Source organism: Elephantulus edwardii, unplaced genomic scaffold (genome assembly GCF_000299155.1).
Source record: "Elephantulus edwardii isolate Elephantulus edwardi_28Jun2011 unplaced genomic scaffold, EleEdw1.0 scaffold00036, whole genome shotgun sequence".
Taxonomy (NCBI): Eukaryota; Metazoa; Chordata; class Mammalia; order Macroscelidea; family Macroscelididae; genus Elephantulus; species Elephantulus edwardii.
Window position 1 is genome coordinate 9,258,628 of NW_006399786.1, and position 13,822 is coordinate 9,272,449.

A 13,822-nucleotide genomic window follows, 5' to 3' on the forward strand; every position below is an offset into this window, starting at 1 on the left:
GGAAACACATAGACTATTATGGAGATTGATTTTGGAATTCAGATGCACTCTTATTGATTGTGCTTGGCTGTACATGTACATATCCTTCAAGATGTATCAAAAAGTTTGCAACTTTTTGAGAAAGCGCCATACTGCCTTCCACAGGGGTTGCACCATTTTAAAGAGTAAAATGGACCTAACCCAAGCCAAGGACTTTCCACTTACTTAGCATATGTAATGTGTGTGAAAATGGGGCAGTGAATGAGGGTAACAGAAGAATTGATGTCCTTAAATTGTGATGTTGGCAAAGATTATTGAATATGATGGACTGCCAAAAGATTAAAAAAATCTACCTTGGGCGAGCTCTGGTGGCCTAGTGGCAGGAAACGGCACTGCAATCCCAGAGGTGCGCAGTTCAAATCCACCAGATGCTCTGCTGAAAAAGGAGGAACAATCGCCTCCTGTACCAGTCAGATCCAATTTGATGGTATACACATAAAAAAACCAAAAAAAAAAACAACAACAAACACACCAAAAACCTATCTTGGAGGAAGTGCAACCCAGGTACTCCTTAGAGGCAAGGACAGTGAGACTTTGTATCACATATTTGGTGCATGTTGTCAGGAGGATCCAAAGGATATGGTGCTTGAAGAGGTAGAGTGTTGCAAAAGAGCAGATGACCCTCAGTTAGATGAGCTTGAATATGGTAGAGTTTGGGGCACTGGGACAGGATCGAGCCAAGTTCTGATCTGTTGGCCATCGGGTCACTATGAGTTCTGGTTGACTTGACGGCACCTAACAACAGGGAATCTAATGATAGACTTTAAGTTCCAAATTGTATTATTTTCTTTAAATCTAGGAAAACTTACCCTTTTTCATTTTGACCTCCATTTAAGAGGTGAGGACCATCATCTGTATCAAGTTTTCAAATATCTGGTCACAGTGTGCTTAGCTTCCTGATGTGATGCAGGCTTTAGCCAGTTGTTGATGTAGTTTATCGTGAAGCTTATTATGAGCTGCAGTTGTTGAGGATACATTTCCCTTCCATTTATATTGTTGTTGTTGTTATGTGCCATCGAGTCGCTTGTGACTCATAGCGACCCTATGTACAACAGCCCTAAACTCCGCTATGTCCTGTGCCAATCGCACTGTCTCTGACACTCCCATTCAAATTATCCCAGTCACCAAATCAATCCACCTCATAGAGGGCCTTCCTCTCCTGCGCCGTCCCTCCACCCTCCCAAGCATGATGTCCCTCTCCAAGGACCGGTCTCTCCTCACAACATGTCCAAAGTAGAGGAATAGAATCCAAATGCCTGAAAGGTGTTTCCCTAGGTTTATTTTGAATATGCTGTTTTTGTTGCTGTGTATCATAGAGTTGGACCCTTCAGCAGGTTTTCAGAAGCCGTTAATCGCATGGTAGGAGATTGCTCATCCTTCTCCCATAGCACAGCTGGTGGATCCAAACTGTGTGCCTTTGGGATTACGGAGCAGCTTCTTGCCACTAGGCCACCAGAGTTGTAGATACAGACTCTGTTAAAGTTACCCCTGTGAAGATGCATCACTAGTGTGTTTCTTCTATGTGGGGTAATAGCCTCCAGAGAGCTGAACTGTTTTGAACCTAGATTCTCATCTCAGGGAGCTGCACTGGTTAACACAGGAGTGATACTAGAAAGGGAATTAGGTAGATTAAGAGTAGCCGTCTATGCCAAGGGAAAATTTATAATAGACTCAAACTGAATAAGCCCTTTAACATAAACACTGAAAGGAAACCTCCACCTTCAAACATATTTCCTTACCCATTCTGTTATACTAACTATTCACACCATGGACTGAAAAAGAATAACACATCTGTCTTGGAGGAGATGAAGCAGTAATTCTGAGAAGGATGGCAGGACATCAGCTCATATATTTTGAGCCTGTTGTCAGGAGAGGTCAGAACTGGGAAAAGGTTATCATGCTTGGGAAGGCAGAGGACCAGCAAAGGAAAGGAAGACCCTCGACTACATGGATTGACACAGGGGCTGCAACGGTGCTGTGAAGCACAGTTGACACTGTGAGGATGATGTAGGAGAGGATAAAATGTCAATCTGTTGTACATAGGATTTCAGTGAGTCTTTAAAATAGACATTTCATTGTCTCTCCTGCATAGGATTTTGTGATAAATAGGGTGATAATACATGTAGAGCAATTCATAAAATGCTTGGTACATGCTAAAATGTCAATAAATATTTACTAATAGACCGTCAATCAGATGGATTGACCTAGTGACTGCTGCAATTGGCTCTTGTGTGTCAGGAAGAGTGAGGCTGGCACAGGATAGGACAGGGTTGATGGGGTCTCTGTGAGTCGTATTCAACTCAAGGTGACCTAACAACAACAGAATAGCAGAAGGAGCAGCTATGTGCATGCTACTGTGTCCAACCCCACAAGTGTCGTGTGGATAATCTCTTCAATTGCCATGTTATAAAGCCAGTTTTGGAATCCATGCCTTTAAAATACATCTTTTTAAAAAATTGGCTTTGATGCAATCATTCATATACATTTTGTTTTACAAAATTAATTGCAGTTTATCAGTGCCATTATTTACACCATGTTATCAAGTCTTTGATGTACCTTCCCTCTCTCTTCACTCTACCCATCTATCTGCTAATCTCTGCTACCTTTCCTTCCCCTTTCAGCTCTGCTAACCCCCAAGGTGGTTTCTGTATGTGTGTGAACAATAACAGAACACCTGCAAAGCTTTAGGGGATCAGCTTTTCTTCTTTCCTTAAAATTGAGGAAAATGAGAGAACATCACTAGGGTTGTAAAGAGTCTAGATTTTTCTGGTTTACAACCTTTTCTTTTTTACATCATGTTACTTATGAGTCACTAGTGCCATATAGATAGATCCTACATGATAGTGTAGAACTGCCCTATAGAATGTCCAAGGCTATACTCTTTGTAGAAGCACTATATCTTTTTTGGAACACCTGATGGGTTCAAATAAATGTATTTTCAGCTCAAATCTGGCGCATAATTATTGTGCCCTGGGGCTCCTTAATTACCTTTTAAATAAGAGAACCTTTGTCCCTTTTAATTTTTTCTCTTTTAAGTGTGGAGATTACACACACACACACACACACACACACACACACACACGTACACACACACCCCTTTTTGTTAAGTGCCATTGAGCTGACTCCTACACAAAGTCACTTCATGTGCCAACAGATTGAAACTGCTGTGTGCCTCTGGAGAGGGACATTATGAGGTAAAAAGGACACATTATATTAGACAAGGTATACCTCAAACCTATAACTTATGGAGAATTCCGCAATCATCTTCAGGTATACTTTCCTGGAACAAGACTAGCAATGTAATAACAAGTTACATGAAACTTGGGTACTATATAGATGCTGATGAATGTTGGAGGAAATCTTTGTGATATCCACATTCTCATCATTCTGTACCTAAATTTCAGTTGCCAGATAGATGTATGTAGGGAGGAACACTTTCATTTTGGGCAAGGGCAGTTCCTCTTACTTGGTTTAGCATGCTACTGTCTCTGATATAGTTGGTGACCTTGGACACATTTCTTAACCTGCTCTCAATCTGTCAGTGGAGAGAAGATTTGTGAGGTTGTTGCAGAGTAAAATGAAATTGTGTTAAAATGTCTCAGTTCTAGGCTCAGAATATTACTAGAAGTTAGCTAGAAGGTTATTGTCAGCTTTTGGAAAAGTACATTACTAGGTTCATATTGACGTGAGATTGCCTGGCATAAGAAGCATATTGCTCTCAGTATCAGTAGTTACTGTTGTTGTTATGTGCCTTTGCGGCAGCTCTGACTCATAGCCACCCTGTGAACTTTGCCCTGTCCTGCACCATCCCTGTGATCTCTACCATACTCCAGCTTGTTTTTGCATCCGCTGTGTTAGTCCACCTTGTTGAGGGTCTTCCTCTATTTCACTGACCTTTCACCTTTCCCAGCATGACTTCTTTTTCCAAGGACAGGCCCCTTTGACAACATGCCTAAAGTATGGGAGACCAAGCTGGCATATTCGAACCACGTGCTGATGGGTTGGCAGCACAGTTTCTCACCACTTGGCTATCAGAGCTCCCTATTCTTGCCTCTAAGGGAAGACCACATACTGGCTTGTGACTAGTTTATGTGATACTTTCTTATCTTCAAATGTGTGTAGAGTTTTGGAGCCCCTAGTTTCAGTTTTAAAACACATTTTATGATTTGGAAACTTTGCTACTTCTGACTTCCTCTTTTCTGAAACAGGAAGAAACATTTTGAAATAAAATGATCCAAATTTTTTTAGGGTTGTTATCCATAAGACTTAGAAAATAGCATCCTTAAATGCTAAAAAAATGCTGTTTGGTACCAGTAATATAATATATTTAATTTACATGACTAAATTACATTCTCATGGTAGAAGTAAGCTCTAATGTCTGGGATATATACATATTTTAAACTTTGAGACGGCTTAGTTATAATGAAACCATGAATATTTTCAGTCTAATAGCCTTTGTTGTTTGCTCTTGATTTGGTTCTGACTCATAAATACCCTGTTTCCAACAGAATGAAACACAGTCAGGTCCTAGATCTGTATGTGTAAGCTGAGTAAGGGTTTATACATGTGTCAGTCCCTTTCATTAGTGAAGTCTTTCTCTTTTTCAAGGACTTTTCCAAACATCTTCAAGGATTAGTCACTTCTAAATGTGAGACCTCCTCAATATCCTGTTTCTGAGGACCATTCGGTGTGTACTTCTTCTAGAATAGATTTGTTCATTCTTTTGGTAGTCGTGGTTGTTGTTAGATGCCATAGCACCCCTATAAACAACAGTTCTGAACCTTGTCCTATCCTGTGCCATCCTCACACTTCCTGACACATAACAGCCCATTGCAGCAGTCACCATGTTAATCACCTTATCATTCTTTCCTTCCTTGACCCTCCACTCTTCCCAGCATCATGTCCCTCTCCAAGAAACAGCACTTCGAAGCAACACACCCGAAGTATGTGTGTTGAAGCCTCCAAAGCGCATTCTGGCTGCTCTTCTCCAAGATGTAATTGCTTGTTCTTTTGGCAGTTCATTGGATGTTCAGTGCTCTTCTCCAACACCACAGCTCAAAGATGTTAGTTCTTCTGTCATCCTTAGACACTGTCCAGCTCTCAGGTGCATAGCAAGTGATTGAAAAGACCATGGTCTTTAATGCACTTTAGTCCTCGCACTGACATCATTATTACTCCTCAATAATTTGGAGAGGTCCGTCATTACAGACTTTCACAGTGCAGTAAGTGTGCTCATTTCCTGAGTGCTGATATCAAGGGTGTTAATTGTGGATCCAAGTAAGATGAAGTTATATCCAAATAAGATGACAGTTTCAATCTTTTCTCCAACTATCATAATGTTGCCTATTGGTCTAGTGGTAAGAATCTTTGATTTCTTGACATTGAGATACAACACATATTGAAGGCTATATTCTTTTATCTTCTGCAACAAGTGTCTCAAGTCCTCCTCACTTTGAGCAAGGAAGGTTCACTCAACAGTAACCTATGTTTTGCAATCATGGTATGTTCAATAGTTTGTTACAACAACACAATTCAAAGACATTAATTCTTCTTCAGCCTTTCTTATTAATTGTAAAGCTTTTTCATATACTTGTTCTCACTAGGGAGCTTTGGTGGCCTAGTGGCAAAAATCTGCACTCCAATCCCAGAGGTACTCAGTTCGAATCCACCAGATGCTCTGCTGGAAAAGGAGGGGCAGTCTCCTCCTGTACCAGTCAAGTCTGATTTGACGGTGTACACACACAAAATAATAAAATAAAATTAAAAAAAAAAACCCCAAAACCATGTTCCTACTGTAGATTAGTTGAAACCAAATAATAGACAAGGAGAACACCCATCTTTTTCTCTTAGAGCCATTGGTAGAGTAAAACCACCAGGGAGGTGTAGCCTTGTGATTAGCATCGCAACTACCAAGGGAATATAACATAGTAGGAGATTGAAAATACCATGTCTTTAGTCAGACACCTTAGTCTTGAAAGTGGTACCTTTATTTCTGGAAATTTTTACCCCACTTTATTTCTGTGTTATATTGGTTTTGATAAAAAATTCATATACATTATATATCATTCATATGTATATTGCATTTCACACATTCCTACATTCACACTGTGTTTCACCCATGTACATTGAGTTTTATACCATTAATCATCATTTTTGTATGCCTACTGCTTGTTACATTGTTTTTTCAGGTCCCCATTCAATCTTTTCTAGTTCCTTCACCATGACCAGCATACTCTGTTATACTAGTGGTTTTCTCCTTTCCTCACCCCCTTCCTCTCTCCCTGTCACTTTTTGCACTTTTATCCACATTTTACTAGTTTTGCTTCTGTTTTTATAGTCATGCTTTTATGCAGCATTTGTCCTTATGAGATTGAGTTAGCTCACTCAACATAATACTCTATAGATTACCCCATGATATGTAGTATTTTACAAAATCATTTCTCTTTAGTGTTGTATAGAAGTCCAGGGCAACTCATAATTTGATTGTTCTGCTGCTGTTTCAAGGATGTTGATTGTTGATCCAAGTAAAATGAAATCCTTAGCAATTTTAGACTTTTCTCTGTTTATCATAATGCTGTTTATTCATCTATTTGTGAGGATTTTTGTTTTCTTTATGTGCAATTGCTATCCATACTGAAGCCTGCAGTCTTTGAGCTTCCTCAATAAGTGCTTCAAGTCCTCTTTGCTTGTAAATGTTGTTGTTAAGTGCTGTCGAGTCATAGATGACTCATAGCGACCCTATGAACAAAAGACCTGAACACTTGTATAACTTAAATCTTTTCTTCAAGTGCATAGAGTTTCCTGAGGCAAGCTATTATGGAAGTGGATGCCACTCCTGCTTCCAAGCTTGTTTTAATTGGGGAGCTCTACCAAACCCTGTCCACCATGGGTAACCATTACCACATTTGACACATCAGTGTCACAGTGTTTAATAAGCAAAGAATATTATCTGTGTATCAAAGGTTAATGAACCTTCCTTCTTCTTATTATTATTATTATTGCCTTATTGGATTATTTACTCAGGATACATATTGTTAGGTAGGATGAAAAGATACAATCGTGACACATCCTTTTTCTAATTTTAAATCACACAGTATCCCTTTCTTCTGATTAAATTACTTCCTCTTGGTCTATGTATAGGTTTTACATTATTACTTTTAAATGCTCTGGAATTTCTTTCTGTGCAGTGTTATCAGTAATATGTGGTCCATACAGTTGAATAGTTTTGCGTAGTCAGTAAAACACAGATAATTTTCTTTCTAGTATCTTTTGATTTCAACCAAGATCCATCTGACATTCACATATTTTCCTTGACTTAGCAAAGGAAATATATTATCTTACATTGTTATCTTTGGGCAGGAAATTTTCTTACGTTTTAGAAGATAGTCGTTTATCAATAATTGTTCCTTTGAGAAATAGGATGTTTACATAAGTAGGATGTTGAAATATTGCTTTCCCAGAATAATTAGTAATAATAAAAAAATAGTAATTTTACTGTGAGAAAACCATTACAGTCACTATGACATCACAAGTAAAGGGATAAGTAGATTTTTTGATCCCATGATGTGATATGATGTGTTGTACTAATTAAGGGGTAGAGTACTTTCAATACTAACTTTGTAGTAAAATTCATCATGAATCAGATCCCTAAAATGTGGAAATGTGTCTAATCTTCACCTTTCTGCTTCACCGGTCTCACTGCCAGCTGTTCACGTGGTACACTCTTGTCCCTGCCCCAGGAACCTGCAGGTGGATCAAAGTTCCTAAATTAGGGGACACTACCTTTCTGATAAGCATATAGACACAAACCTCTGTTGGCTCTCACTGCCACTGGGGGTTAAGAATTCATGGGAGCTGCACTGCAGTCCCAGAGGTGCGCAGTTCAAATCCACCAGATGCTTTTCTGGAGAAGGAGGGACAATCTCCTCCTGTATCAGTCAGATCTGATTTGACAGTACACACACACAAACCAAAAAAAAAAAAAAAAAAAGAAGAAGAAGAAAAGAAAGAAAAGAATTCATGATGAGAACAACACAAAGAATTCACAGAGGGCACACCATAGTTTGCAGAGCTCACATATGGAGCTCTGGTGACTTAGTACTAAGTTAGAATAAATAAGGTCCTGAAACATAGTTGCTGCTTTAGTTTTCCCAGATGCTTAAGAAGTAGAAACTCGGTTTTTTTTTTCTGAGCTCTGGTGACTTACTGGGAAGGGGGCTCTGGTTACTTAGTACTAAGGAGTGGCACTGCCAACCCAAAGGTGTGTGGTTCGTATCCAACGGGTCATCTTCTCCCGTAAAATTTATTGCTTCTGAAAACTCACTGTAGGATCAACTATGGGTCCGTTTCAACTTGATGATACACAACAATGCCATCTCCTGTGCATGATTACCAACAGGGAGGTGGACCTGGGCCTAAGTGTCTGGCCTCTTAGGGGCCTCCCCCCTGTGGCCCATTAGACTCTGTTGTGGTTCCTGAGACTTAGTCCACACCTAGTCTCCGAGCGGTTAGTCTCTTAGCTTCAAATATGAGTCAGCTCAAAAGAACAGAGAACAAAAACCAAATTGCTTTTGCAAGGTTGAGTCCACACTTGACAGATGTATTAGAAAAGACACAAATCATTTCTGTAGTATTTCTGCCACATGTGTGTACTGATTGTAATCATGAGGAAGTGTGTTGGACTCCCAAGTTGAGGGACGTCCTATAAAGCAAATGGCCTTTGTGTTTAAGTTTTCTTTTCTTTCTCCTTCTCTTGCCCTCCCCTCCTCAAGCTTGGTGACCCAGCCATCTTTCCTGCTGTAATTGTGGAGCATGTGCCTGGTGCCGATATTCTCAACAGTTACGCTGGCCTGGCCTGTGTGGAGGAGCCCAGTGACATGATTACCGAGAGCTCCCTGGATGTTGCTGAGGAGGAAATCATAGACGATGAGAATGACGACATCACCCTGCCAGGTGCGTCCATCCTAGATCACCCTGCCTCACAGTTTTAGATGTACAGAAGTCTGTGACCCCTGAGGAGATTTTGAATGGCTTCACTCATTAACTACTGAATCTAGAGACCTGCAGGTAGAAGGAAGTGACTCTTTTCCAATTTCATCTGCCTGTATTTTACATGATTTTCCTACCTTCCCTGTCTTCTTTCCTAAATATATGGAAATGAACATGATAAAATACGAAGCCTGTAAGAGGAGCTACACCCACTCAGCTGTTCAAAGCTTCCCTGAGTGAGTCCTAGACCGTGTATTATTCATAAGCTGCGTATGGGAAGTAAATGAGAATATTCCTTTTTTTAAATTGCCACTAAAATAGTGACTGAAATATGAGATAAAGTACTAGTGTTTAAAGATTTCTCTTCTGGTTCAGTCAGAACTAGCAGGATATGTTAACCATGGTGTTATCTGTAATATGAGGTATTCTACTAGTGTATGTTCATTAGTCTTCAAAATTGGTTCATTCATTGTGGTTTTGTACATTAATAGCCATATATCTTGTCCAGAGACACTGGGAACATTTTAGAAGATTTTTGGAGCAAAGTTTATTGAATATTTCATGTTAAATTTAAAAGTTGACCAGAGTTTAACGTAATGAGGTATATTTGTAGATAGCCTGATGGCAAATCTTGTGACTGTCTTTGTCATAGGTTTACTTCAGCTTATACCCCATTGCTTGGTCCATTGAAAATTCTTTGTAATAAATAACTTATATGCTACCAAATGCTGAAAATTTTAAAGTTATAGTAATAGAGACATGTAATAAACTGTGAAAGAAATAAAAATTAAAGCCATACTCAGCCATCATATGGGAAAGATTATAGAAACAGATTTTTTTTTAAAAGATTAAGATCATTATGATCTATATGGACTAGAGAAACTGTGTTTTTATTTTCTCCTCATAGTAATAAACCTCAGAGCTTGGTTTTATTTGGTAGTATGGAATATCACAAATGAGCCAGGGACTCATCCAAAATGGTTGTTGTTATGTCCATTGAGTGGAACGTGACTCACAGCTGAACCTCCAGCAGGGTTTCAGAGGCAGTATATCATAGGAGAATATTACCCATCTTTTTCTCACAGAGCAGCTGCTCAATTCGAGCTACCTACCCTCGGGTTGGCAATAAAACATTTTACCACTAAGCCACCAGAACTCCCTTAACACTAAGCACAGGAACTGGAAAAAAGCTCCTGAGTTTTTTCTTAAGCATTCTGGGAAACTAAAGCAGCAATAGTGTTTCAGTAATTGATGCTGTAAACCAGCTGTGGTAGGGAAGAAATAGAAGATAAAATTGGAACGGAACAAAACTACACTTGTTATGTGCTATTAAGTCAACTACATAGGACTTATAGTGACCTAGTGAACAGAAGTTCTGAACCCTTCTCTATCTTGAGCCAGTCTGTCTTCAACACACCTACCCCGTTACCACAGTCACTGTGTCAGTACATCTCATTTAGGGTCTTCCTCTCCTACGCTGACCTTCCATCCTTCCAAGGACTGGTCCCTTCTGGCAGCCTGCTCTAAGTATGTGAGACAGAGTTTTCTGCCTCCAGGGAGTAACCTGGCTTCACTCTCTCCAGGACAGACTTGTCTGCATTTTACTTTAAATTACATTTATTTTTTATTAAACACACACACACACACACACACACACACAGGATTTCTGGTGGTCTAATGGTAAGAGTTTGCACTGCAATCCTGAAGGCACATGGTTTGAATCCACCATGCGAGACAGATGGACATTCTCCTCTCCTGTAATTAACTGCCTCTGAAAACCCACTGGAGGGTCAGCCATAGGTCAAATCTAAATCGATGATACACAACAACAGTGGTGAGGAGGGAGCTCTGGTGGCTTAGCAGTAAGGAGCCATGCTTCAATCCCAAAAGCACGCAGTTCAACATGGGAGAAAGATGGGCAGCTTCCTTTTGAAAATCTGCCAGAGGCTCAGGTATGATTCAGTTCTGACTCAAGTGTACACAACAACAACAATAGTGGTAACAAAGGGAGTTTTGGTGGCCTTTTGGTATGAAGCTGTGCTGCAATCCCAAAGGCATGTGGTTCGAATCTACCAACTGCTCTGTGGGAGAGGGATGGACAATATCCTTTCATGACGTTTACTCTCTCAGAAAACCTGCTGGAGGGTCAGCAGTGAGTTGGTACCAACCTGACATTACACAACGACAATGGGGTAAAAGAGATGTACTGCCAACGTAAAGACAGATGGTTCAAATCCACCTGCTGGTCTGGGGAGAAAGATGGACAGTCTGCTCTGGTGTGATTTACAGCCTCTGAAACCCACTGGAGGGTCAGCTATGAGTGGGTTCTCACTGAAGGTGCATACCACGAGAGTATATATAAAATACTTGTAAAGTAGTGACTATCATTTTTTAATGTTTTCTATATACTAAGTCTTGAAGTTTTTTTTCCAAAACCATTTTTAAAAGACTCACACTGGATCAGTTTCAAAACATGGAATTAGAAAACTTTTCATTTGACATTATTTTTAGACTTACTGAAAAGTTGCTAAAATAGCACAAAGAGTTCCTTACAGACCTCCTTTGGCTTCCCCAGTTTAATAACTTATGTAACCATTGTGCGTGTATCAAGAACAGGAAATTATCATTGGTCACAAGATTATTAACCAAACCCAAATCCTTACTTGAATTTCACCATTCACAGTAACATCCTTTTTTCAATTCCAGGATTCTCCAGAATCTCACATTCCATTTATTTGGTATTTCTCTTTAGTCTCTCTTAGTCTGGAACAGAGCCTCTGTCATTCCTTGTCTCTCATTACCTTTATGCTTTTGGAGATTCTTAATTAGGTATTCTGTAGAATGCCCCTCAGTTTTAGTTGTATGAAGTTTTCTCACGATTGAAATGGGAAAATATGGGGGGTTTGGAAATGTAACACAAAAAGGACATCTTCTGAATGTACAATACTAAGGCTATAGGATTACCTTTCCCCCTTTAACATACATGTGTATTATCTCATTTTTAAAAAACATCTAAATAAAAAGAGAAAACAAATTAGAGACACAAAAATAAATTACTTGGTTGAGCACAAAGCTTAAGTGATAATATTGGGTGTTGTTACACGTCATCAAGTCAACTTGGACTCTTAGTAGTCCTGTGTACAGCAGATTAGACTCTTGTCCTGTGCCGTCCTCACAGTCGCTGCTGGTTAAGCCCTCTGTTGCAGTGATTTTATTCATCTATCTCATTGAGAATTTTCTTAATTGCTGATCCTCCACCTTCCCAGCATGGTGTCCTTTTCCAGAAACAGACTCCTCCTAAAAGCAAGCCCAGAGTGAGACATTCTATATATCTCCATATTTTAGCCAGTATTGTTCACCATGGTATATAGTTAATACTCTTCTGCAGCACCACAGCTCAAAGGAATCAATTCTCCTTCTATCCTCCCTAGTCATTGTCCAACTCTCTGATGCATAACAAGTGATTGCAAAGACCATAGCTTGTATCAGACGCACCTTAGTCTCCAGAGTGACACCATTGCTCTTCAGTATCCTGGAGAGGTCCCTAACAGCAGACTTTACCATCACAATATGTTTTTTTATTTCCTGGCTACTGGTGCCAACAGTGTTGACTGTGGAGCCAAGCAGACTAAAGTTGTTAACAATCTCAATCTCTTCACCATCCATCCTGATGCTGCCAGTTGGTCCAGTGGTGAGAATCTTTGTCTTCTTGACATTGAGCTTCAAACCGTACAGAAGGCTGCAGTCCTTGACCCTCTGCAGCAAGCATTTCAGGTCCTCCTCAGTTTCAGCAAGCAGGGTTGTGTCATCTGCATAACACAGATTGTTAATAGATCTTCCACCAATCCTGACACCACACTTCTCATAGATCCTAGCCTCTCGGATCATCTGTTCTCCATACAGGTTGAGAGGGTTAAACCAGGCTGCTCCTTGGAGGCAAGGATTCTGGGGCTTTGTCTGACATACTTTGGACATGTTGTAAGGAGGGAGAGGTCCTTGGAGAGGGACATCATGCTTGGGAGGGTGGAGGGACGGTACGGGAGGGGAAGACCCTCTATGAGATGGATTGATTCAGTGACTGGGGTAATCGGGATGGGTGTGTCAGAGGCAGTGCGATTGGCACGGGATACAGCAGGGTTTAGGGCTGTTGTACATAGGGTCGCTATGAGTCACAAGCGACTTGACGGCACATAACAACAGCAACAACATTGTTCACCAAGATATCAGTTCAGATACATCAGTTCTTCTTCTATATTCCTTATTCATTGGTGAAATTTCAGATGCCTAACAAAGCAGTGGAAAATACCATGGCTTGGATCAAGTGCACTTTAGCCTTGATCCTACAGCTTTTACGGTGGATCCAAGTAAATGAAATCCTGAGAACTTCAGTCTTCTCTCCATCACTAATGTTGTTGCTTATTCAGTTGGGAGGAATTCTGTTTGCCTCATGTGAAGGTGTATTCCATATTAAAGGCTATTGTAGTCATTGATAATCTTCAGGAATAATTTAAAGTATGCTTCAATTTCCACAAAAGCAAGATTTTGTCATCTGCATATTGCAGGTTGTTCATGAGTCTTCCTCCAAGCTTGATGTCACATTCTTTTTATATAGCCTGACTTCTGGTATTATTTACTCAGGGTGGCTCCTTGGAGGCAAGGATTCTGAGGCTCTAACATACTTTGGACATGCTGTAAGGAGGGACCAGTCCTTGGAGAGGGGGACATCATGCTTTGGAGGGTGGAGGGACAGCGCAGGAGGGGAAGGCCCTCTATGAGGTGGATTGATTCAGTAACT

At 40.2% G+C, this 13,822-nt stretch overlaps 1 protein-coding gene across 2 annotated transcripts in view; it reads left to right on the forward strand.

Moving 5' to 3' along the window:
• ELF1 (E74-like factor 1 (ets domain transcription factor)) overlaps positions 1 to 13,822 on the forward strand; it is an 86,384-nt gene that overhangs the window by 26,029 nt on the left and 46,533 nt on the right. For both annotated transcript variants that reach the window (XM_006884569.1, XM_006884570.1), the window contains exon 2: positions 8,811 to 8,991. In XM_006884569.1, the coding sequence (XP_006884631.1) occupies positions 8,811 to 8,991 (181 nt within the window). The remainder of the gene's footprint in view (positions 1 to 8,810; positions 8,992 to 13,822) is intronic.